At 41.5% G+C, this 27,136-nt stretch overlaps 1 protein-coding gene and 1 pseudogene across 1 annotated transcript in view; one reads left to right on the top strand and one right to left on the bottom strand.

The window, feature by feature from the left end:
* Positions 1-7,151: 7,151 nt before the first annotated feature.
* Positions 7,152-9,737, bottom strand: LOC103554038 (ATP-dependent DNA helicase Q1 pseudogene; annotated as a pseudogene).
* Positions 9,738-15,272: 5,535 nt separating this feature from the next.
* SORD (sorbitol dehydrogenase) overlaps positions 15,273-27,136 on the top strand; it is a 43,313-nt gene continuing 31,449 nt past the window's right edge. Inside the window, exon 1 of the mRNA XM_070624927.1 lies at positions 15,273-15,710. Coding sequence (XP_070481028.1) covers positions 15,648-15,710 — 63 coding nt within the window. The 5' untranslated portion in view covers positions 15,273-15,647. The remainder of the gene's footprint in view (positions 15,711-27,136) is intronic.

The following is a 27,136-nucleotide window of genomic DNA, read 5'->3' as shown; positions in this document are numbered from 1 at the left end:
ATGAACTTAATTGCTGTGCTACTGGGCCAGCCCCGCTACCACACATTTAATGAAGAATTAATGCCAATTCTTGTCAAACTTTTCAAAAAATTTGAAAAAGAAGGAACACTCCCAAACTCATTTTATGAGGCCTGCATTACCCTGATACCAAAGCTAGATAAGGACAATACAAGAAATGAAAACTACAGGCCAATATTCTTGATGAATATAGATGCAAAAATTCTCAACAAAATGCTAGCACACTGAATTCAACAGCACCTTACAAGGATCATACTCCATGATCAACTGGGCTTTATCCCTGGATGAAAGGATGGTTCAACATACGTAAATCAATAAATGCAATACACCATATTAATAGAATGAAAGACAATAATCTTATGATCATCTCAATAGATGCAGGAAAAGCATTTAACAAAGTTCAACATCCTTTCATGATAAAAATGCTCAACAAATTGGGTATAGGAGAAATGTATGTTATTCAACCATGAGAAAGAAGAAAATCTTGCTATTTGCCACAACCTAGATGGACTGGACCTTGAGGGCATTATGTTAAGTAAAATAAGTCAGGCAGAGAAAGACAAATATGATATGACCTCACTTACATGTGGAATCTAAAAACATCAAACTCACAGAAACAGAGAGTAGAATGGTGGTTGCCAGGTGCTGTGGGGTTCAGAGAAATGGCGAGACAGTAGTCAAAGGGTACAAACTTTCCATTAGAAAATGAATAGTTTCCAGGGATCTAATGTACAGCATGGTGACTATAATTAACAATACTCTATGTATACTTGAAAGCTGCTGTGAGAGCAGAGCTTTAATGTTCTCCTCATAACAACAACAATAAAATGGTAATTATGTGAGCTGAAGGATGTGTTAAGTAATCTTATTGTGGTAAACCCTTGCGGTATATACGTGTCAAACCATCACATTGTATACCTTAAACTAACGCAATGTTATATGTCAATTATATCTCAATCCAGCTGGAAACAATAACAATAACACATATATTGTGGAGGTCAGAAGTTCAAAATCCATTTCAGTGGGTCAAAGTTGAGGCGTCTGCAAGGCCACACTCCCTCCTGAGGCTCTAGAGAAGAATCTGTTTCCTTGTCTTTTCAGCATCTAGATTTGCATTCCTTGGTGGTGCTTTCCTCCATCTTCTTCTTCTTCTTCTTTTTTTTAAGGTAGATTAGCCCTGAGCTAACATCCGCTGACAGTCCTCCTCTTTTTGCTTGAAGAAGATTGGCCCTGAGCTAACATTTGTGTCCATTTTCCTCCACTTTATATGTGGGACGCCTACCACAGCATGGCTTGATAAGTGGTGCGTAGGTCCTGGCCAGCGAACCCAGGGCTGCTGAAGTGCAGTGCACGAACTGAACCGCTGCGCCAATGGGCCAGCCCTGCTTTCTTCCATCTTGAAAGACAGTAACATCTTGCTTCGGTTGTCACATTGCCTTCTTCTGTAGTAAAATCTCCTTCTGCCTCCCTCTCATCAGGACATTTGTGATTACATTTAGGATCCACCAAATTAATCCAGGATAATTTTATCACCTCAAGATCCTTAATTACACCTGCAAAGTCCCTTTTGCCAGGTAAGGTAACATTCATAGTTTCCAGGGACTAGCACCTGGATATCTAGGGGCCATTACTCAGCCTGCTATGTTAGCATAAAGCGATGCTTGAGAAATATTACCTGTTATTATTGCTGTGCTAAGCACTTCATATGTATTATCTCATTTAATCCTCATTACAACCTTATGAGGTAGAGACTATATTTATTCCTATCTTACAGAGAAGAGGTTTGAGAACTTAAGTAATTTCCTAAAATCAGTTGGTAAGTGGAATTCTAACTCAAGAGACTGACTCCAGAGCCTGTGCTCTTAACCTCTATCACAGGCTGGCTTTGGGGAAGCACATTTAATACTCCCCTTCCCGTAATGGTGAAGCTCCATCTCACTTTTCTGTTTGAGTCATTTGAACTGATCCATGTTTTCTTGGGGAGGGGAGATTCTTCCCCAGAGACTGTCATCTCTTTAAGGACATGGGATCTGTTACACACTTTCCGTTGTGTTTTGGTTCTCTGCATATACTGAAAATGAATCAATGCTGTTGATTTAACTGTCAAAACTGGAGACCATAAAGATAATCAAGTGCAAACAATATTGATCAAACAACACAAAATCCACATCCTTATTTTGTCAACCCTTAGAGGCTGATGTAGTGAGAGGGGTGAGTTGAAAGAGAGAAGTTTAGTCTCACCTTCTAAAGGTTGGCCAGTCTATTGGTCCGGGACACGCAGACATTAGAACAACTGCTCTTTAGGAAAACATCTTCTCATTTCGTCCCATGAAGAATAAATAGTGTTTTGTGAATGCAGCATGTTCTAGTCTTTCTGGCATGATGGGACTGTGGTTAAACTCAGCATATCATGGGAATGGGTACGAGATGGACACCATTCAACAGGAGAAAGTCAAACTGGGAAAAAAAACATGAAGAAAGAGGTATCCACAAGGTCAAAGTGGTAAGCATTCTGGATGATGGTGGGGGCAAGCACAGTGCAAAGGAAAAGAAAGATGATGGGAGTACGTGACACTGGAACTACATTCCTAAGAGACAATTAAACATGATGAAAGAGAAGAAAAGAGAGGTTTAGAACTAGGAAAAGAGAAGGAGTTTGATTAATATAAGATTTTCTCTAAAATGTAAGAGACAGAACCAGAAGTAGCCATATAAAAATTAAACCATCTCCTAGGGGACTTGTCTTTCTTCTGAAAGGGTGAGTGCTAGTATTTGGTAAGTCTGAGAAATCATCATTGCAGCCTTGTCTTTGATGAATCATGTAGCAGCCACCCCAGAAACCTGAGTCACCAAAGCCTGCTTTTCACTCCTCATTGCTGCATAACCTGACTAGATTGGGGTGTGAGGAAAAAATGGAAACTACGTGGGGCTGGCCCAGTGGCGAAGTGGTTAAGTGTGCACATTCTGCTTCTCAGCGGCCCGGGGTTCGCCAGCCTGGATCCTGGGTGCGGACATGGCACCGCTTGGCATGCCATGCTGTGGTAGGCGTCCCACGTATAAAGTAGAGGAAGATGGGCATGGATGTTAGCTCAGGGCCATGCTTCCTCAGCAAAAAGAGGAGGATTGGCAGTAGTTAGCTCAGGGCTAATCTTCCTCAAAAAAAAAAAAAAATGCTGGAAACTGCAATAATAAGTAACCAAGTATCCTCACTAGCATCTCCAAGGTACTAGGGGAAGTGAAGTGGCCAAGGTCCTGGGCCTTGGGCTTTTAGATTTCCACCCATACAGCTCTAAGGGGATTGAATGGATGTGCTGTTGGTTCATCAGTGCCTCCCCTTCCTCTGAGCAAATCTGTGTGGAAGTCAAAATGTCACTAGAAGTTTGTCCAGTGAGCATGAAACCAGGGAGTGGAGGAGGGGGTGTGCTGTATGGTTCCAATGGTTGATGCCACCTGCTTGGGTGGCCTGATGCCTCCACATCTGCTAATGGGATGTCCCCAACGTGGGGACTGGTTCCTCATGTCCTTAGGTCAGAGAACTATTGTCAAGGATGTTTTTGGTGACAAAGTACCCCTTCTGCTTGCAATTTTTTTCTTCCCACATTATTATGCGATTGATTAGGTTTAAACTTAACCTAATCCAATTCAGACGAGTCCATATTTTCCTGAGACGACAATGTACCCATGCTACCTTAATTTGATCTCGGTGTTCCTAAAACTTGACTATTACACATTCGCAAATCATCCCTTTGGCTGATCATTTCTATTGGTGTCTGATTTTATCCCTTTTATTTGGGTCTTATTGATTTTATTCTAAGTTTGGAGATACTTTGGAGTGTCAGCCAACATATTGCCTGTATAAACACTGTCTCATCAATTCCACAAATGAGCATTATGGAGTAGCTAGTGTTATTCTCATTTTAAAGCTGAAAAAATTGACACTAACGCTTGTCCTAACTTGTCCAAAATCACGTAGCTGGTAAATTATAGAATTGCGATTCCATCCCAGATCAGTCTGATTTCAAAATTTAGCCTCTTCATAAATAATACTGAAGTAACTATGAAAAGTCAAGCTTCCAAATCGACATTTCAATTGGGAATTTACTGTTGTGTTCCCTGGTGATGACGTCTTAAACAAGGTACAATAGTGATGCAAACCTGACTGCATATCAAATCATGTTGTTGAGCTTTTAAAAACTGCACATGCTTTTAATGTATTGCTGCGATTAGATTTGCTAATATTTTGTTTAGGATTTTTGCATCTATATTGATGAGAGAGATTGACCTGTAATTTTCCTTTCTTGTAATGTCCTTGTCTGGTTTGAGTATCAAGGTTATGCTGGCCTCATTAAACAAGTTAAAAAGGATTCTTTCTGAGACCAGCTGGTGGCGCAGTGGTTAAATTCGCACGTTTCACTTCTGTGGCCTGGGGTTCGCAGGTTCCGATCCGGGTGTGGACATGGCACCGCTTGGCAAAAGCCATGCTGTGGTAGGCGTCCCACATATAAAGTAGGGGAAGATGGGCACGGATGTTAGCTCAGGGCTAGTCTTTCTTAGAAAAAAGAGGAGGATTGGAAGTAGTTAGCTAAGGGCTAATCCTCCCCTCCCCCCCCCCAAAAGGGTTCCTTCTTTTTTTTATTGCCTTGTGTTTAGAAGATGTTATCTGTACTATTTGTACCATTTGTATTTTACAGAGATTTTCTTTCTGGCTTGATATATGGTCAGTTTTTGTGAATTATCCATGGATACTTAAAATAAAGTGTATTCTTTTTTTAGAATGTCAAATTTTATCTATGTTATTAATTATGCAATTTAGGTCTTCTATATCTTGGAGGTTCCCACTACTGTATTTCTATTTTTCTTTGTATATCCTGTGGTTTTATGTTTTAATTAATATTCATGTTGATGCTATGCCGTTTGTACACAGATATTTGTAACTTAGTAAATTCATTGTGAATTGCATTCTTTATCTTACTGCATTCTGATCTACTCTCTGTCAACTTTAACTCTTGTTTGTCCCGGTGTTAACCTTACCTGATATTAAAATTACAACTCCTGCTTTTTTTCTTGTTTGCAAATGCAAAGATTTCTGAATTATTTTGTTTTGGGTCACTTGTATACAGCACAAAGTTGGATTTTGCTTTATGATTCAATCTCAATTTCTTTCATTTTAATAAATTAGTTTGGCCCATTTATATTTATCAAATTGACATATATTTGGTCTTGGTTCTCACATATTATTTTAGATGATGCCTTCTATTTCTTTATAGATTCTTTGAAAGCTCTTTGAAAATGTGGTATGTATTTGTTTTTATTTTTTTCTGAAAACTCGGAAGGCTTATATTTTTGTTATAGTGGGTGTCTTTATAACTTATACACCCAATCTCCATTTCTTAGGCATTATTTTGTCAGTCCCCTAATATGAGCAAACAATGAAATTAGTATATTTTCATTTCTTCTCTGTCTCCTGCCCTCTATAGCCCTTTTCCGTTTGCCATAGTTTTCTCATCGTCACTTGGTTGGCTTAAGCTCAACTTCTAGCCGTTATTTCAAGGAAGGCTCATGGAAACAATGTTTCTTGAGCTCTTACATGTTCAAAAATGTCCCACTGTGCCTTTGTATACAAACTGCAGTTTGGCTGGGTATAAAATCTATGTGACACTTACTTTCCTTGAGGACTTCCTAGACCAATGACTGTTGCTATAGAGAAGTCTAAGCTAAGCCTGAATTTTACCCGCCTTGTAAGTGACTTGATTATTTGGCTAGCTCCCCAAATGATTCTTTATTTACTGTTGAAATCAAGTAACGGTTTCTCAGTGTTGACCTTTCTGTATTAACTTTTCCTTGGGCATGGTGTGATCTTTCGATTTGTAGTTTCAAATATTCTTTTTTTCTTTTTAAAGATTGGCACCTGCGCTAACATCTGTTGCCAATCTTTTTCTTTTTCTTCTTCTTCTTAGTCTTCTTCTTCTCCCCAAAGCCCCCCAGTACACAGTTGTATGTTCTAGTTGTGAGTGCCTCTGGTTGTGCTATATGGGATACCGCCTCAACATGACATGACGGGTGGTGCCATGTCCATGCCCAGGATCTGAACTGGCAAAACCCTGGGCCACTGAAATGGGGCGTGTGAACTTAACCACTTGGCCAGGGGGCCAGCCCCTCAAATATTCTTTCATTTTTGGAAAATTTTCTTGAATTGTATATTGAAATTTTTTTCTATTCTATTATTTTGAGCTTTTTCATCAGGAATCCATTATGCACCTATTGGAGCTCTTTTGCCTATCTTCCATATTTATCATTTTCTCTCTACTCCTTCTAAACTTGCTGTTCTTTTCCATTTCATTTTGTTCACTTTTCTCAATTCTGTCCTCTATGTCCTTCACTGTATTTTTGGCAGTGCCTTTACTCCTTTGCGATACTTTCAATTTTGCTTTCCTTTTTTTAAAAAAAATGATTGCACTGATTTAATGACCACATGGAAGTTAAAAAATACAGAAGTAATAATGATTTCAGTGGAAAAATATTAAAAAATAAAAGAATTCTCAAGATAAAATCAATTCAAATAACTTATTTACAGATTTTTTTCTAACAAAATTGACCAATTATGTAAGAATTCTCAAGTTATTTATTTCTATGTTTTAAAAGTAGGTATGTTTATTTGTGATTTAGCTTTGGAGCAGATTCAGCTAGGTTGTTGTCTACTTGACCAACAACTTGGTCTTGGTTAGTAGACCACAGCCATTCTCCGTGAATTATCAAGAAGCTTATAATTTTATTTTACTTAGAGATGCAGCAATATCTTATGTGCTAATATTATTTGTATTGATACCTTATTCTTTTTTGGTTTGAATTCTACAGCTGTTATTACAACCTGAAATCACTCATTTTCGGTGACGAGCCTATGTAAGTTTTTCAGTATAATAACACTGCTAACAAGAGACAATTATGTGAAAAGAAAAAAACACAGCTAGGTATAACAAGGCATAAAGAGCTTAAGATAATTATGTGAATTTATTCTTTTAAGGATTTTACATTAAAAAAGTACTTTGGAGATAAGTTCCATCGGTATAAAATATTAATGAAATTATCTTAAAAATTAAACTTTTGATTAACTACCAAAATAATGGTATATACATGCATAAACTGTTCTGTTGGGAAATTTAGAAACACCCATGTAGGGGCGAGCCCTGTGGCCAAGTGGTTAAGTTTGTGCGCTCCACGGGATTTGGGGAGAAAAAACAGGAAAAAAAAAGAGAAACACCCATGCATTGCCAATTTTTCTTGTCTTAGCGCCTGTTTTCTTAGACTCAGATTGCTGAAGCATGTTTGCAGACTTCTTCTGGAGGTTATCTGAATTCTTTTTCTTCCCGCTTTTTATCAGCTCCTTCAGAATGACAAATTTGAGGTGTTTCAGTCCTGAAACAGTTCTGTGTGGGCTTCTTTACTTGCATGCTAATAATATGTGCCTCATTGTTCAGAAGATCAGCATTAGGTCCTATTTTCAAATGTGCAATGGTAGTGAAAGCTGTAAAACTGTAGTCTTCTTTAAGATACTGCCATAGAAGAAAGTTCACAATCATTTTCTGCAGGTCTTTATGAGGAAGTGTGGGAGGGTCAACACCTGCTGCTCTGAATTTTGCTGTCCCCTTTCCCATCCAAGAATCAACCAGTTTCAGTTGAGTGACCTTTTCATTAAGTTTGTCTGCCTCCTTCAGAATCATGATTAGATTTCTGCAGCACGCTGTTATATCCTTTCTTTCAAATGAAATTTTTTTACAGCAGTTATCACACATTTTGTTACATGCTTCTGAGTTTCATTCCTCATCAAAACGTTGAGCTATCAATACACAGCAACATTTACTTATGTTTTGACAGTATGACACCATCTCATAAAGCTTATGTTGTCCCACATTTTCCATCACCACCATTGAACTTAGTCTGAATATATCTCCAAAGCCATAATACAAAATACAGTCTGCTGTCATGTCAGCTCGACCTGCACGTCCACTCTCTCGGTAATAATTTTCCATAGATTTACTCATTGAATGATGAAGAACAAACCTCACATCTGGCTTATCAATTCCCATGCAACTCTTGCCACTACTACCTGAATTTTATTGGCTGACCATCTTCTATGAACCTTGGTCTTATCTTCTGGTTCCATGGTGGCATGGTGTGCACCTGTTTGCCCTTTGTATCTCCCGTGAATGAGCTTTGCAACATCCTCAATAAAATCTTCAGTGTTTGAAGGCTTCTGCTGAACCTCGTAATAAAGCTTTGGCCAATTAAAAGAAGCTGTAAGACACTTTTCAACACATAGTATTTTCTGAGTGTCCTTCAAAACATGGTTTATGGCAGTTGCAGTCAGCCCAATTAGTGATGTGTTAGGGAACTGCTGCTTTAAGATACCGAGCGCCTTATGATCGGGTCTGAAATCACGTCCCCACTGACTACAGCAGTGAACTTCATCCGTAGCAATTTGGGTAAATCTCTCTGCTTCATAGGCTTTCTCTTAGTCTTGACATAAACATTTTGAGTTTTTAAATTTTCTCTGCAGTTACATAAATCACCTTTAGTTTGGAATTTTTATTTACCATTTCAGCATGAACTCATTTCACATGTTCCTTAGAACTAGAAGCATTTAACATGGTAGCTGGAATTCCTAACTCTTCTAAAACCATTAATTGGTCTTCCATAAGAGAGATCAGTGGGCAAATCACGAGGGTAAAACCATCTGAGCATAAAGCTGGTAACTGGGAGCATAAGCGCTTTCCACCTGCTGTAGGCATAACAAGAAATACCTCCTTTCCAGACACTGTTACATTAATACAATTTCAAGCTGAAGTTGTCTGAACATCTGCAGTTTAAAGATACTTTGCAGAACATCTTTAACTTTACCAGGCCATGCAAAATCTTCTTTAATCCAAGCAGCAGGTGAAGAATCGCATTTGTTGCTTTCCTCAGGATCAGAATCCTCTAAACTCCGCTTTATTCTGTTTGTTAGGATGTTTTTATTCCGAATAAGTTCTTGTTACCTTTCCAGAAGTTCTTGTAGTTGAATGTCTACTGCATGTAGTTCATTGGTTACAGAATCCAATTCCTTAGTTAGAGGTGAAACGGATGTCATTCTAAAATTGGATTGGAGATCCAAATTTCTTTCTCTTTCAGCCAATAAAAACTTCCTGCCACCTGCTTTCCTTTTTTAATTGTTTTGTTTTATTCCACACTTTCGTTCCTGAGGTCTTCCAGCTCATATTTCATTTCTTTCTAATATTTCAACATTGCTTCCCTGAGCTTTTTCATCTCTGCTGTATGCTATTTTCTTATAAAGGCAAATGCATTGTTGAGTTTTCCTTCATACTTATTTTTAAAATTTTATATCTAGAAAAGTTGAAAGTACAATACAAATAACTTTATTTCCCAAACCATTGAGTATAAATTTCCAACACGATGTCCCATCAAAATTAGGAAACTAACATTGATATAGTGTATTACTATCACCCAATCCACAGACCCCATTCAAGTTTTACCAATTGCTCCAATAATGTCTTAACAGCAAAAGGATCCAATTCAGAACCATGTGTTGCATTTAGTCATCATGTCTTTTTAGTTTCCTTCAGTCTGAAGCATTTCTTTGATTCCTGTGACATTGACACATTTAAAGATTACAGACAAATTATTGTAGGCTGTTCCTCAATTTTGGCTTTTCTAATGCTTTCCGGTGATTAGATTCAGTTTATGAATTTTTTGGCATGAATATTTCAGTAGTAATGCTGTTTTCTCCTCATTGCATCCTATCAAGTGGTACATAATTTCAACTTATCCTACTGCTGATGATATTAACTTTGATCACTTGACCAAGGTGGTGTATGCCAGGCTTCTCCACTGTAAAGTTACTCTTTTTCCCTGTGTAATCAATAAATATTTTGTGGGGGAGTGCTTTGGAGTATGTATCTATTCATTCTTTATCAAACTTTCAATTTATTACTCAATTAATTTTTAGCAGTATGGACTTGTGGTTCCTCCTACTTTATTCAGTGGGGTATGATCTGTTACTATAATTTATTTTTATGTTCAGATTGCCTCTGATTTGGCCAGTAGAATCCTCTTCAAACTGGCTTCTCTGTCCTTTGATACATCCCTTCATTCTTGGAATACTTCTTTACTTTCTGGCACAACAAGATGTTCCAGATTTATCTTGTGCTTTTCCTGGCCCAGCCTTAGATTAAGTCATTTCTCCAAGGAGCTCTAGTTCCTTTTAGTAGAGAATGGTATTTAGAAACCAAGATGGGGTGCTAGATGTGCTCTTTGCTATTAGGTGTCACTGTTCCAAAGCTCTTTCAGTAGACACAGCTATGAAATGTATATGTACACATATAAATATTGATATCTATATTTATTTATTAATTTTTTTTGAGGAAGATTAGCCCTGAGCTAACATCTGCCACCAATCCTTCTCTTTTTGCTGAGGAAGACTGGCCCTGAGCTAACATCCATGCCCATCTTCGTCTACTTTATATGTGGGACGCCTACCACAGCATGGCTTGTCGAGCGATGCCATGTCCGCACCCGGGACCAGAACCGACGAGCCCCAGGCCACCCAAGTGGAACATGTGAACTTAACCACTGTGCCACCGGGCCGGCCCCTATATTTATTTCTATGTCTGTCTGTCTATATTGAAAACCACGAGTTCACACTGATTTCTTCAGTTTTATCCAACACTACACAGGGTTCATTCTGTTTTTCTCTCTTTCCATATTCGTACCTCCCTTCTCCAACAGTGAAAACTCTCATTCCCATCATCCTTGATATATTTACTTATTTTATCAATCCCCCTGTGTGTACCAATCTCCCATTTCTGTGGCTACCTCCTCACCTGAGCAGATGCGTCCCTTAGGCTCCTACACTCCACCTTGGCCCTTCCCTATGGTCATCCTCTTCATCATACTCAGTCTCCCTTACCTAACATTGAGCTGTGCTCCCCCAGGTGGACTCCTCCTCACCTGTCTAGGGCTTTGACACCCCACGTTACTACCACTCCCCTTGGAGGATGCCCTTCTCATCCCATTCAGGCCCCCACACCTGTGTTGCCCCAACCCCACTCCCTCATTGACCCCCTCCTTTCCCCCAGTGTTGAGTGTCTCCACATTGGATGTCCTCTTGAGTTTTATGGCATTTTCTTCTATCACAAGTTTCATTTGCTCTTCAGCAATATTCTTCCGGTGAACATTCTTTGCATTTCTTTTCCTCTTCCTTTCTTCTTTTTTCCTGTATCATGTTTGTACAATTTCTATTCTGGTCCTTTACTGAAGACTAATTTCTGAATGAGGTGAATTATTCCTGGACCAGCTATTTGTAGACATGACATGAAGGAAGAGGACAAGGCTGAGTTCTAGGCTAACAGGAATTTCCCCTATAAGCCAGGTTGTCTATGAGAACTCTTTTAGCTCCTACTTCTCCCAGTCACAATGATGCGCACTGTTGGGCTGCTTACAACACAGCCTACCAGTTCCTCCCCATTGTCTCCTGCATGTAAGGTTTGTCAACAGGATACCTTATTCAAACCTGTCTTCTCTGATTCCCAGGAACAAACCAGTTCTGGGAGCTCCTAACACCAAGCTATGCTTCCTGTTCTTGTTGCAAAAGTGGACTTTATACCTCAGAGTGAACTCCTCATGTTGAAGAAGTGTAATTTTCCAGCTTTTTCCCTAAGATCTCCAGCCACAGGCATTCTCACCACATTTCTCCTTGCACGCCTGCATTTCCAACAATGTGAAATGCTGAAAGGCCTGAGCCCTAGGTCGGGGCTCAGTGTTCACTGTGGCCCTGCCATACTGCTGACTTGTAATGGTGGTCTCCTCCCTCCATAGGAATCCATGTGTGTGGTTCCTTCAGCCTGGATCACACTCTCTCTCCTTCACCTCACTGCTGTGACTACACAAGTCTTTCAAGTAGAGCTTATACATCACTTCCTTGGGGCAATCTTCCCTTGTTTCAAACTAGACTGATTTCCTCTGTTACACACTTTCATGGTATCCTTACCTTTTTCTTTATAGCCCTTACTATTATTATGGATAAGTCATTACTTTTGTGATTATCTATTTAATGGTTTCCCCTCCCTAAAGTGGGGTTTGTGTCTCTCATGTTCATTGTCTCCCCAACACCTTGTACCTGACACATCATAGATACTTATTACATATTTGCTGAATCAATGGATGAATGACCCCAAACTAATATAGCTCCTGCTCCCATCTTCACACCAAAACTCTTTTCCATGATCACCAATGACCTTCTTGTTGCTAAATCCACTAGACACTTTTTGGTTTCTGTCTTGACTTCTCATCAGTATTCAACAGCTCCCCGCTTCCTTCTTAAGACACTGGCTTTTCCTATTATAGCTTCACTTACTCTCAGGATCCTTTGCTGGTCCCTCTTCCTTTTCCTGGTCCCTCCATGTTGAAGCTCAAAGCTTATACCTGAGTTGCCTCTTTTTTCATTTTATACTCTCTCCCTAGATTATCTCATTTTCTCTTACTGCTTTAAAGACGGTCTATATACCAATGATTTCTAAATTTAATCTAGACTTTTCCAGCCTAGACTTTTCTAGATCCTTCTATCAAACATGCCCTTATATCCCTTGGTCATTTCACCTGTATGTCTCACAGGCATCTCAAACTGGGCCTGTCCAAAATTACCTGCCTGATCTTTCCCCAAAATCTGCTCCTCCTCCCTCAGTGTTGCCCCTGTCAGAGAACAGCATCTCGTCCATCCAGTTAATCATGTTAGAAATCTGGGAGTCAACATTTCTACTACCTTGTCCTCAACTCCTATGAGCCAAGCTCTCACCAAGTTCCGCAGAACCTACCTACCTCCAAAATAAATCTTGGCTCTATCCACTTCACTCCATCTCCACTTCTACCATTTATCCAAGCCCAAGTTGACCATCCTCAACTGGCATGTAGCAGTTACTTTTAACTGGTCCCCTTGCTTCTACTCTTCCATGCCAGCAGCACTGCTGCCACTACCACCAAGCGCCTTTCTCCCCTGGATATTTCTAGACTAAAATTCCTCCTCTCTGAATGCCTTTTCCTAACCCTTCTTAACTCTTTCTTGAGATTTGTTAATGGCAGGTATGTTACCAGTTCCTTAGGGAAGTCCATTAATCTCATCCATCGGATATGGATTTTACTAGTTTAACTCTCCTTGATAACCTTATTTCCAAAGTCTGCAGGAAACCTCATGGTTTTTTTGCGGTTTTTTTTTTTTTGGTTGTTGTTGTTTATTTTTTCTTTGGTTGTAAGTAACCAGGTTTGAGTAATTCAATAGTTGATGATCAAATGGAGAAATCTGGAAATCAGGATTTTATAACACATCTGACCTTCGGAACACTAAGGCCCCGTGGCACATTGATTTTTCTTGTTAGTACACTGTGTAATCCAGATCTGAAGTGACCCAGTATCTGATAGGGTGATAAGATGTTCCCTGGGCAAAAGTCTCCCTTCTTCTAGATACGTGACCCCAGAAGATATGCATCTTGGGATTTAGTTTTTAAATTCCAAATAGGTTTACACAGCAGAAATTTATCAACAACTTGTTGAAGTTGTGTTCAGTGGAGAGAGTGCCTCAAAGTGCTGTGCTGTTTGGGAAAGTTAGGCGGAGGCCCCGAGAAGCTGTGCCAAGCAGGCCACCAGTCCAGGCAAAGCCAGCATTTTATCCCTTATTCAGTAAAATGCCTAGAAAACTGTTCCTCACCACTGTGAATGCCGGTCTCTGTTAAGAAATGATGTAAAAATGTCACAAGTTGTTTAAATGCTATAATGACAACTTGATTTTTATTTTAAAAGTATCAATTTCTTAAGACTCCTTATCAACTCACCCTTTTAGCTTTTCCACAAAGGGCCCTAGTTATAGAATATATTTCTAAATTTTCCTCCTGCCCTTCTAAATTTCTTTGCCCCCAGCCAACAACCTTCAAGAGGGTTTCAAAGTGTCATTGCTCAGGAGAAAACAAATACCACTTCAAGTGTGGCCATTGTGTCATTATTTTAGTGAGTTTTGCTTTGGTTCTGGTGTTCTGTTTTCTTGATTTAAAACTCAAGAAATGTCTATTTCAAGTAGCCCCAGCTCTTAGGCATTCCTGAGGCTTTCTCCATCTTCAGCTTCACCCATTGGAAAGACATGCTGGGAGACTGTGAGGAAACCCCACAAGACAAGGAGGGGAAGCTGAGTTTTAAATACAGGTGCATGAGTGAAGGCAGGTGACCCCTGGTTAGTCATCTCTTCAAGGCTTGCCTGAGAGCTGAGTGCAGGAGCTGCCGCGGAACCAGCCAAGCACGACCAAACCTTGTGGGAAGTGTCTCAAAGCAAAAAACGTGACTGACTCTGTAAGTCCCCACAAAATCCATCCCATTGCCTTGTTATCCCTTGTAACACCCCTACCCTACACACACACACACACACACATATTTCCCTTTTTGTCATTATTGGCCTTCCAGAGCTTGATCCATGTTCATCATCAGATATTTTTTTGAGCTCCCACACTGAACAGAACACTTTACTAGGTTCTGTTTAAGAAATGAGGTTTTGCCTTCAATGGGCTTCCAGTGCATTTGGGGAAGGGATGATTAATAGGGAGAGTACAGGCTGTATCCCATATACGGGGCATGCAGTAAATGCCACACGGAGACATCTTCAAGGGCTTGGGGCGCTGGCGATATTCTTCTGGAGGAGGTGGGATGATCCGGCAGCGTCTAGGGTAGGAGGAGCGGCTGTAGGGAATAAAATCCTGAGCACTGTTCTAAAAGGAGAGGGCTTTTTGGTCTTAGGCTTGTCCAGAGAGCAGCTCTCTCCCATTACAGTAAAACTTCACTGTTTCTCAGAGGGGAGAACGGCTTGAAGGAAGAATTTAGGCAGAAATCCTGCTTCTATTATGAGAAGCAGAGCTGGTTAAGAGAAAGGGGCTCACTGATTCCATTTCACAGCTTCTTTACACTGATGCATCAGGCCCATGGAATGATGCACCAATTCATTCACTCACTCCTACTTACGCCAGGCACTTTGCTGGATGCTGGGGACACGGGGCCGACATGGACGCTGCATCAGTGTAGCACCTGTTCCTCAAAGTGTAGATCTTGCCCCACCTGCAGCCTCAGCATTCGCAATGCTAATAATACAGACCCTCAGGCCTCCTCTCAGATCTAGACTTATCAGAGTCTCAGTGCTGGTCCTGAGTATCTGCCCCACATTGCTCAACCCCACTTATCTGCATCTAAACAACACTGGTCGGGTGGCTATTGCGTCCGCAGGCTACCTTCAGGGCAGCTGTTTGCTTGAATGTGAGGCGGGCGGCAGAAGAGGTGTGTTATAGATGGAGGCAGCGGATCGGTTTCGCCCTTTGCAGCCCCCTTCCCAGCCCATACCAGCTGGGGCTGAGGGGAAAGCAGGGCCGCCCCGCCCCTCCCGCTAGCCCCGCCCCGGCTGTCAGGGACGAGAAAGCCCCGCCCCCGGTCAGGCGCGCGCAGCCTGGGCCGAGCACGGCCTCCCGGCCCTTGCCCCCGACCCTCCGCCTGCCGCCTCCAGAACCACCACGCGTCTTGCAGACTGCGGCTTCGGCCTGGGAGGAGAGAGCGACATGGCGGCGGCCAAGTCTGAGAACCTCTCCGTGGTGGTGCACGGACCCGGGGACCTGCGCCTGGTAAAACGGGAAGGGGAGTGGGGAGCCTAGCCCCAGCCTGCCCCACTCGCCTCCGAGCCCCTTCACAGCCGCAGCTCGCCTATTCCAGCCCGGGGCCGGCCCGGCACCAAGCGCTACCTGGCCGCCGGGATCCGTGCTGGTTACCGTGCTGGGGGAGGGGGCGGTCGGCTGTTGGTGCTCAGGTGCAAAGAGGAAGCTTCTTGTCGCGTGCCTCCCGGAACTTAGCCTGTAGCTGGCACGTGGCTGGAGTCCAGGAAGGTTGCAAAATGATTGAAGTCTTCCCCCTCCTTTGCCAGCTGCACATTCATGGTTCAGCCTCTTGTCATTGCACTTTTCAGAAGAGATTCTAGGGAGGCTTCCTGATTTTAGGGCATGCCCCAAACTTCTTCTCTGGGCAGACAGTGCAGGGCAGAAAGGGGGACCAGAGGGACGTTTAAAAGCTGTGGAACTTGTATTCAGTCTCTTTTGCTTGGGGCTATTGAAAACCTCCCTTGCAGGATTATTATGATCACAAGAGTACCCAGCACTTAATAGGTACTCAGAAAGTGCCAGCATCGTTCTCCTTTCCTTCCAGCACAGGGCCTCCGACTCCAGGACTCCGTGTGTGCCCTGTGCCTGTACCAGACATCTGGATCTTGATAGTCTCCATGTCTCTAAAGCTCCTTTCCTCGCTATCTCCTGTAGTCCACATCTGGTTTCCTTTTTGATCCTGCTCCCCTGTCCCTTTAAGAACATTATGTATAGGTCCCCTCCTACCCCAGACCCTACCTCTGCTCCTTGGCTGGTGGGGCCAAAGGTCAGAGAGCTGCAGAGTCAGCCCTGTGGTCAGGCCAGGGCTCCTTTGACAAAGTCCATCTCAGATGGGCCTGGGATGGCAGTGGGTATGTGGGAAGGATGCCAGTCATCTCTGCTGCTCCCCAGCACCTCTGTTCCCCTCAAAGAGAACATATGCCAGGATCTAGATCGGAGAGACTCAGAAGATTATCCAGATCTGCAGTTCTTGACTATTTGAGACTCTGTGGTCTCTCTCCCCAAAGAATATGAATAGACTGAGTTTGGCAGCTATTTCAGAGAGTTTGTGGACTTCCTTTAAGCCCCTCCATAGACCCTCTGGAGGTGTGTGGACCTCAAATTAAGAACCCCTGCCCTGAGCTGAATCTGCATTTCCTCAGCTGAGGGAAGTGCCATCCCCAAGGTGTCAGGCTGGATTAGTTAACAGAGCCCAGACAAGATCTCAGAGGTTCCGACTCCTATTCCAGTGCTCTCACCACTCACCTTTGAGCCTTTACCCAAGGTCCTGAATTAAAGTGACACTGTTAGTGTTTTTTGCTACAAACAGTAGATGGTATTATGAGGAAGGGAAAGTGGTCCAGCTCTACACAGCTTACAGAGTGATTTCAAACTCGGTCCTTCATTCCACAAACGTTTTCCAGATGAGAGGGTGCCTGCCAAGTACTCTAGGCTGGCAGACAGATGCAGTAAACAATTACCACAGAGTGTGAGCGGTTTAATGGAGGTGCGGGGAGTAAAGACCCCACAGGGAAGAGGCCCTAGAGGAGATGGATGCCACTTGAGCTGGTTCTCAGAGAGTAAGTAGAAGTCATTCAGGCAAATGGAAGAGCAAGTGCAAAGATAAGTGAAATGTGAGATAACAGGTCCTGTTCAGTGGCCCTGCAAAGAGTGTGATGTCCTGAAAACATGAGTGGTGAAGCTGGAGAGGTGGACACGGCCTGCTTCTCCATCTGCTCAGGGCCTGCTTTAAGGGCATGTCCCTAAGAAGTAGCAGAACTAGAGTTACAACCCCAGGTCCTACTTTGCCTTAATTCCTAAACCCTAGCTCTCCCACCTCTCAGCCAGACTAGTGTTTGTCCTGGCTCTGTAGAACAAAGCCTTGAAGATTGGAGGGGGCAGGGAGCTCACCTTAAAATTGCTCTTTTCAGCTTGGACTGGCTTAGGGGTTGGGTTGGGGTGGGCATATCCTAAAGGCTCTAGAAAATGTGATAGGCTAGAGAATGTGGTTGTAGGATTGGTTCACTAACTGGGTAAAAGTGTTCCAGGCAGATTCAGGAAGACTTCAGGTCTGTTTGAGAGTGGGAGGTGGTGGGGTCACTTACTAGACAAAGGAGAGTATATTAAAATGATGAGATCAGGTTTGAATTTAAGATGTCTCTGGGACAGGATGTCAAGTTGTCTGAGAAATTACCTTGGTTCTGGGCTCTAGAGTGCAGGGATGGTTTCTGGGTTGGAGATGTAGATTCAGGAGTCATTTGCTTCTCTACTGAGCAGTACTGCACCTCCTCCCCAGGGGGTTTGGAATGTGTAAGGGAGGATTGGTTGTCACAATGACTGAGGGGTGGACTTCACTCCGTTTACAGTACTGTCTTGCACAACAAAGGACAGTCATGCACCATGTAACAACATTTCAGTGACGGATCATATATACGACAGTTGTTCTATAAGATTAGCACCGTATAGCCTAGGTGTGTAGTAGGCTATACCATCTAGGTTTGTGTAAGTGCGTGCTCTGATGTTCGCATAATGACAAAAGTGCATGATGATGCATTTCTCAGAATGTATCCCTGTTGTTAAGTGACACATGACTGTATTGTCCTGCCCAAAGTAGCATCCCGGTAGGAAATGGTGGATGGAGAGCTTACCTAGTGTGAGCGGGACATGTAGAGTAAAAAGGCAAGAAGTGGAGGACATTTCCTGGAGAGAGCGCCAGCACTGAAGGGGAAGGAGCAGAAAGCTGGCGGCCCAGGAGAGTGACTGGGGATGCCTGTGCTGCTTCAGAGATACCTGCAACCCAACATAGACCTTTCTGGGCCCTTGCCACTGCCTCCTGAGCACATTCATCTCCCAGCACCTCCATAGGGACACCCCCCCCCCCCCCCCGCCCCGTAAGGTATGTCTGCCCCTCCTCCCCCTTCCTTAAGGTGAATAGGCTAAGTGGTTTGGAGTTGGGGTCGGTGGTACTAGTTGTAAACGAGAGAGAGCAACAGGGAAGAACAGTCCTGGGCCAGCTTTGAAGGGGAGCACAGGCTCTCCTCCCTGTGGGAGAATCAAAACGAAATCCAAGATTTCCCGGGTACAGCAGGATGTGGCCATTTGGGTCTACTAGGGACAGGGTCTGCTGATAAAAGTGGTTCTCGCCTCAGGAACTCACATGAAGGGAGTTGTCTGGGGAAAGGCCCATTCCTAAAATCTGAAGCAGGATTCAGAAGGTTCTGAAGCAGAAAGCAAGGGCTTAACCCTTCTCAGTGCTGCCTTCCTGCTTCAGTTAAGACCAGGAGCCAGCTAGTGTCCCCGGCTCTGGTTCTATGGGAAAATGCTACCAGAGCATTTGAAATTCGTCTCCCACTTGCCAGGAAGGAAAGCTAACATCCAGCCTTCCTCCTGCCCACGGAAAAGGCAGGATTCCCTTTCCTTTCTGGATGCTATAGCTACAGGGAAGGAAAAATTAAACCTCTTCCCTAGTAGGTAGTTAGTAGGCCACAGCAAGGGAGGAGTGAGCCCTGGCAGCTCCAGGGCTTCAGGCCTGTATACACACACACATGCACATATGTATATTCAAAGACTGGTGGTTTTCTTTTATAATGAGGGAAACAGAACCAAAAGACCTGAGACTTAAGGACTTTCACTTTCCCCCCTGTGTTTTAAATAGAGAATGTATGGATTTGAAGGGAGCAAGGGGAGAGGTCACCAAGCTGATGCATAAAGAGGCAAACAGCCTGTCAGCAGTGTCAGCTCACTGAGGTCCTCTTTAAATGGCAACAGTAATAAGGTCACGAGCCAGGTTGGGGCCCGGAGTGGAGTTTAGTCCCAGCTCTACTGCTTCTAGTTGTAGAACTTGCCGAATTACTTTCCGCTTTAATTTCCTCTCTGTATAATGGGGATGATAGTAGTACTCACCTTTGGGTTGTGTGAGGTTTAGATGGGGTGGTGCATGTAAAAGGCCCAGCATAGCTAGTGGTATGTGCCAAGCATGGAGTTAGGCAGAAGGCTAGGGCCCATGAGAACTGGACACTGAAACCATCTCAGCGTAAGAAGAGATAAAGACCAACACCTTCAAACATATGGACAAGTCTTTTAAAATTTTTTTCTTTTTTGTGTTATGTGGACAGTTCTTAACCAAATTATTATAATATGGGCCCAGGCAATAATCTCGTATTCAATGGTATTTACCAATGTAATTACTTTATGCCTCTTTGGTCAGTCTTGAGAAGTCCAGATGTTGCTTTTAATTGAGTGTTGACCAAGTGTGAGGTAGACCCTGATAGACTTAAACAAAAGGAAGCATATTCAGGATTTTTTAGTATTGCAGCCCAGGAACACAGATTCAAGAAGGGAGATGGAAGGTTTTATAGTCGTGGCTAACAAAAGCAAAGAAAAAAAAGGGAAAGGAATATCTTTTAACAAATTCCAGATGCAAGGTAGTCAGGTGAAAGGTAGTCATGGGGTGAGGATCGGTTGAAACAAGCCATTAAAACTTAGGGAGGAAGATGCCCTTGATAGGAATGAGGTCTCTGTCCCAATAATCTTATCTTCATTGAGAAGACTTGGAGATTCATTTCAGGCATCTAATGAGTTCAGGAGTTCATCCTGAAGGAGGAGTTTATTCCTCTCCTCTTCATGTCTGCCTGGCTCCATTTTAGTGCCTTAACACAAGCGACTCCATCTTTTTTCAATTACACATCTTCCCCTTTTGGTCAAAATCTACCAGTATGGTAGCCTTGATGATCAATTTTTGTTAGTCCCTCATATAGCCAGGTAGGTGGCACCTGCCTTGGATCCCTCTAGTCCCTCGGTGGGGGGAAATAGGAATGAGGTTATACAGGCAGTCTCTTATTTGTTGTTAGGCAAGGCCACATTTGAGCAACAAGGCAGACACGATGAAGGAAGGTCAAATTCATGAGGATGTGTCTATACATCGATGAGAGCATCTTGAAGAGACGTGGAGTTGGGGAATGAAGTCTGTGTATTGTCTCTAGTCATCATAAGACCATCACTTTAGCCTGAATGCTGGTTTTGCAATATTGAATAAAGAAAACAGTGGTTTGTTTAAATATTATGATCCATACAAAAATTCCAAGGAGTAATAGAATTAGGAGTTGTAATCTGGACCGCAGAAATATGCTAATACCTATAGGAAGCCAACTAAATAAAAACTGCATGAGTCCATCTGACTTTGAGGAAAAGGGAGATTAACAGCAGTTGTTTATTTAGGGTGAACTCTTTCTTGCATCCAAGGGAAACCTAGAGTGTAGTGTCCTAACCACCCAGGTGGAAGCCAGGGCCAATGGTTTGCCCCACATACCCAACAGTTAGATTTATTTTTGTGTATAGTGAGGAAATGAACCCATTGTAAGAAGATATTGCTATCAGAGGCCCATTCAGATGTGGATTTAGAAAAACAAACACAGCATCAGAAAAATCTTAAATGACATTTGAGCAATATGACAGTGGTAATATTGAAATAGTCATAGAAGTAGGTATACAGGCATGGCCTGAGGTCTTGGGACAGCTATCTGCCTCAGATGTTGGCAGCTTCTCTTCCTAGTCAATTTGATTTGGAGGTTTCCAGTGTTTGTACAGGACCAGATATCAAGTGGAACCTTCTTTAGCTATGAGACGTGTCTCCAAGGTTAAATGCCTTCTAGTTCTGTGGCAATGTCAGTGGTTAGGAGCTCTTGGAAAGGTGCTTTCCATTGGGGCTTGAGGGCTGTCTTCTTCTGATGATGCTTCCAGAATACCGAGTTACCAGGGTCTAGACTGTGACCAACAGGATCCTGTAGATTGGAATCCAGGAAAACGTCTTTATCCTGCTTGTGATAGGCTTGATTATCAGACATTAGAGACTTACAATAGCTGGTCATACCAGTGTAAGACAACAAGGGATCAGCAGAGGTTATATACCAACAGACGCTGATCTGCCAGTGACCTTCCCATGTGGGGTCAGTTCATGTTTTCCAAAGAGGGCACTGCAAGTCATCGGCGAGACCAAAGGCAATACCTTAGGCTAGGTATATAAAAAAACCCTCAAAGGCAATTAAAGATGTTGGACTGGAATCCATCATCTACAAAGATGTAACACAATTTTTCTGTCCACAATTACCCTCATTTTTTACCAAAGATAATCACAGTAAAACTAATTTGTTTGTATTAAAAACTTGGTCTGATTATTTATCTAAATGAAAATAAGAATACTCACTTAGAGTTTCTGAATTCTGGAGGGATCAGGTAGGAAGAAAAAGTAGATGATTCATCTTTGTTCACAAAGATAAATCTTACCAAATTGTTGACAGCTTAAAAGAAAAGATTTCTTTAAATCCAGTTCACTTTTATGATCTGAAAGTTCATCAGAAACCTGTATTCTGAAGTAAGTGTCCTTTCCATGAATCTCTTTGAAGAAACATATTTGCAAAAGCATTAGAGTAAAACAATAACTGTCTATAAATGACAGAAGACTTAAAATGGCATAAAGATCTGATTACAATGCAGTTGACAAGGAAATTTAGTTATTTCTATAACACACTTAAGATAATGACTAGAATTATACCAGGACATATCAGATTTTTAGGAATTTATAAAATTTTTAGAACACTTAGAATAACACCATTTACCCACACAATATAATCTAAAAGGTTTATCATCATTTATTTGACAATGCTTTCCATGCAATTTAATATACCAGGTAAACCTAAGTAGTTTAATATCACCCTCTTTATAGGAAGAGAGAACAAATTCTTTGAGAAGTCCCAAGGACCCAATGGAAATTCTCAAAGTTACTTTCTGGTCAAAAGAAAGACTTTACTTAGGATTTGAATTTGGGGGAAGTTTGGCAAAAACATCAAAAGGTTTTAAAACACTTGATCAAAGAGGATCATAGGTCACTGTGAAACAATGCTTAGTTATCCATTTAACCAAAGTGACAACAGAAGATGTTAAGGCAAACATAGAGTTAAACAGTTAAAAAACCCTCAGCTCTCTTAATAGAGACCTCAGCTTTTTGAATATAGGAAATTATTTTGACAAAACATAGAATCCTTGCCTTTTAGGTAGACTTTACTCAAAGATGAAGAAAAATCTTTCATAATCTTTTTATCGAGCAGATTAAAAGTCCAAGAAAACTATCCTTTTAAGAGAGAAAACCAAATTCTAATTTTACACCAGCTTACTTTTAATATTAAAACTCATTTACTTAATTAAATTCATTTCAATTTTAGCCAACTTGACCATGCACAAAACTCTTTCCTCAGGGTTCTTCTTCCATAAACCTTACATAACTTTCTTTTTGACATTCAGAATTTGTCCCATGCCTTCCCTTCTTCCTACTACTTTAGGAGAATTTACTTTCTTCACAAAACAAACAAAAATATCTCCATTCCTTACACCTTCTTTACTGAAAACATACATCTTACTTTGCTTGTATACAGAGATGTTTTCCTTATTCTTTTACATTATCATCCTGTAGATTGGCAGACTTACATATACTGTCTAGAGCATGTGCTTTCTCATAGGAAATCTGTCAGAGTGGCACAAAACATGATTATTAATAGACTCAAATTTTTTTTAGTTTCTCTGAATAAAAAGCCAAACGTAGATTAATCTATCTTTAGTAATTAATGTCTAATATTTTAACTTATATGGAAATGACCTAGATACTCAAAAAATTTCTATCATTTAACTTAATTTAGCAAAACTACAACGTTTCAAGTTATCAAAAGGTTTTAAAGTTATTTTTAAGTACATATGCCATAACACATAATTATTGTTAAAAAGTTCACCCAAGGGCTGGCCCCGTGGCCGAGTGGTTAAGTTCGTGTGCTCCGCTGCAGGCGGCCCAGTGTTTCGTTGGTTCGAATCCTGGGCGCGGACATGGCACTGCTCATCAGACCACGCTGAGGCAGCGTCCCACATGCCACAACTAGAAGGACCCACAACGAAATATACAACTATGTACCGGGGGGCTTTGGGGAGAAAAAGGAGAAAAATAAAATCTTTAAAAAAAAAAAGAAAAAAAAAGTTCACCCAAAAACTTTTATTTAACTTGCATCTATTCAGTTTACCTGTTCCCAATAATTATGTTTAGATTGCCTACAAAAACTTCATGAGATATTAGACAAAATCAGCTATAAGTCTAAGTTATTATTTTTGTTGACATATTTTGTAACAGAGATGACATGAGCTTTTTTTCACTAATAAACCCAGGAAGAACAAAGGCTGCATGTTTGCATCATATCCAATGCTGATAACTCTGAAAATATGCTTATTTCAATCAAGCCAACAAACTTAAATAAGCTTTCATTTACCAAAGGTTATTTTATATCTATAACTTGAAAAACATTTGGGTTAGTTTCTATTACATTTAGAAATAATTTATATAAGCACTTCTTTAAGTCAATTAAATAGAGCTCTTTTAGAAATTGTACCATCCGTAGGTAGAAAAATATCACATATATGTAATGCACATATATAGATGTACATAGATACATAGACAGATGCAAGCAGAGACCTTAAATAGCTTTCATTAAATTTTTGCTATGAATCAGGTACAGAACTCACTAATTTATAGTAGAATAGTTGGATCCAAACTGTATTTCTGGCAGATAAAATAAACTAAATTTATCTGCTTAGGAATTGGTGATGGTCTGGATTTCAGTTCCCAGAAAGGTTATAAGTTTTTTGATATAAATAGGGGAGGTTTGTGGGATTGGTGAAAGGGAATGGGTGGAATCTGAAATGTCTCTAGAACTTCATCTCCAGTTTTGTGAATGTTTATAAGATAAGGACAGTTGCTCTCAATTCCTCAGAAATTGGGTTGTAACTTAAATGACATCATAGGTTGATCTGCCTGTCCCACTACATCATCCCTAATTTACTTCTTTCCCTCTGGGTACATAGTCTTATTTTAACTTAGGGAAGAAGGCCTATATAAAAAAAGTTCCTATCAGGCTCTGAATATCATCTTCCACTTTGCCCAAATTTCTGATCATAAGTTGCTAAATCCTTTCAAATACCTTGTCAGGTTTCAGCCAGGACAAACAGTAAATATCTATGACAGTATTAAACAACTCCATTAATTTTTTTTTTTTATTATTGTTAAGGAAGATTAGCCCTGAGCTAAAATCTGTTGCCAATCCTCCTCTTTTTTTGCTTGAGGAAGATTAGCCCTGACCTAACATCTGTGCCAGTCTTCCTCCACTTTATACATGGGTTGCCACCACAGCATGGCTGACGAGTGGTGTAGATCTGCGCCTGGGATCTGAACCCATGAACCCAGGCCACCAAAGTGGAGTACGCCTAACTTAACCATTATGCCACAGGGCCAGCTGTCCATTAATTTTTAATTTTAGTTTCCCCTTGACTGTTTACGGGAATAATGTAGCAGTTTTTCAGAAAATCTCTCAGAGTCTTGTTAACTCTGGGAAGGGCTCATACTGGGCCCTTCTTTGAAGGTAGATTTTAGGGGTGTCTGTAAAGCCATAGTTTAACAGACTTTTATATAGTCTTTTCTTTTACGTACCTCTTATAACTTGGTTTTTCATTAGCTTTTTGCAACAAAACGTTCAGTATTTTAGAATTTTGGAGGCTTTGCTTTTAACTGCAGTTCTTAAATGACCTAATCTAATTGGAATGTTCCTTCTAATGGCCAAAGTAATTCCCCTGAGGTGGCGGCAGTTTGATAGGACCCTACCACAAATGGGGTTCAACTCACATTTCTGTCGAGCCATATCTGACTGCAAATAGGGTACAACCCGCATTTCTGTCTGACCATATTTTGGAGCTCTCAGTTTGACAAAAATTCATGAGAGGAAAGACTGTAGTTCTTAAATATAAAATCAGCTGGAGTTCCTGAGGGAGGTTGATCATTTATGGTTGTTCTAGAACAATTGTTCCCCATAATTTAGAGTGGCCTGTTCTTGGATCACTGAGGCAGGAGGTTATGTGTTTTGGGTCAAGTCTGCGCTGCTTGTGAGGACCGCTTCCTAAAGTGTCACCAGTGGGCTGTTGGTCTCTCTTTTATGTCTTGGAAAATCCTGGACACCAGGTGGTGTCAGGTTGCTCAAGGTCCTAGCGTGACCAGTCCTTTATGTGTACCTCCCAGACGAGCTAATGGAGTTCCTTCTGACCTAGGAAGGGGGTATGTTCTTTGCTTGTGAGGCCCTGTGAGACGGCTGCACGTCACAGACAGTGCTGATACTTCCACTAGGTTCCTAGTCACCTAGAAACACCCTAGACCCTAGAAAGGGGTCAGAAGGACCAATGTCTCTTATCTTCAGAGTCAGAGGACCCTCATTGGGTGATAGGAGAAGCTAAGGGTTCTGCATTGGTTATGAAGAACAGCAGAATTTCTCATTGTAAGAGACTGTGGCCACTTGAATAAAACGAAAAACTAATAGAGCTACAATAATATTCACCAAGAAGAGTCCTTAAACCCGAATCCTCCAGCTGGTTAAGAGGAGGATGGACTCTTCCCCTCCAAAACAGTGAGGCAGAAAAGAAATCCTTGAACCAAACCTCCTGCCTGAAGCAGAGCCAGAATCTTCCTTCTAAAATGGAAGATAGAGCTGACTATAACCAGAAACGCCTGAATAAAGATCAGTTTGATCTAAACCTCGACCTTAAAAAATTGGGAGTTTTGGATCCAGGAGGATTCACCACCAGATCTCCGGGCTTGCCGGTGGAGTTGTCAGAGCTCAGTGGTCTCTTGGAAGTACCTTCTGGGGGTCCACGGAGGCACCAGGGTTTCGGGGTGCTCGCTCTGGATCCTGCTGGCTTTGGCAAGAAATGTCGACCAATTGAGGTGGATGGATTCTGATAGACAAACAAAAAGAAGTTTATTTGGGCTTTGTTAGGACTGCAGCCTGGGAACACAGATTCAAGTAGCACTTTCCAGCCAGTGAAGGGAGAGGAAAGCTTTTATAGTCGTGGCTAACAAAAGCAAAGAAAAAAAGGGAAAGGAATGTCTTTTAACAAATTCCATATGCAAGATAGTCGTGGGCTGAGGGTCGGCTGAAACAAACCATTAAAATTTAGGGATGTAGAAAATAACCTTGATAGGAATGAGGTCTCTATCCCGATCAACTTATCTTCATTGAGAAGACTTGCAAATTCATTTCAGGCATCTAGTGAGTTCAAGAGTTCATCCTGAAGGAGGAATTGGTTCCTCTGCTCTGCATGTCTGCCTGCTCCATTTTGGTGCCTTAACATGAGAGCCTCTCTTTCAATTCCACATGGGAATTGAATTCTGTCTTTGAATTACTAGTTCATGAAGTTGAGATATAAAACAGTCAAATTAGCTTTTCTCCAGAGAAGCTATTTTTGGGGGGTGGCTTTGGTTTTTTTCATGCTCTAGGTTTCACTTGAATGGTAAAAAAAAAAAAATGGAGTTAACATGTTGAATGCCTACGACGTTCCAGGCA

This window comes from Equus przewalskii, chromosome 1, assembly GCF_037783145.1.
Source record: "Equus przewalskii isolate Varuska chromosome 1, EquPr2, whole genome shotgun sequence".
Taxonomy (NCBI): Eukaryota; Metazoa; Chordata; class Mammalia; order Perissodactyla; family Equidae; genus Equus; species Equus przewalskii.
Note: the sequence above shows the minus strand (reverse complement) of the source record. Positions and strands in the feature narration are given on the sequence as shown.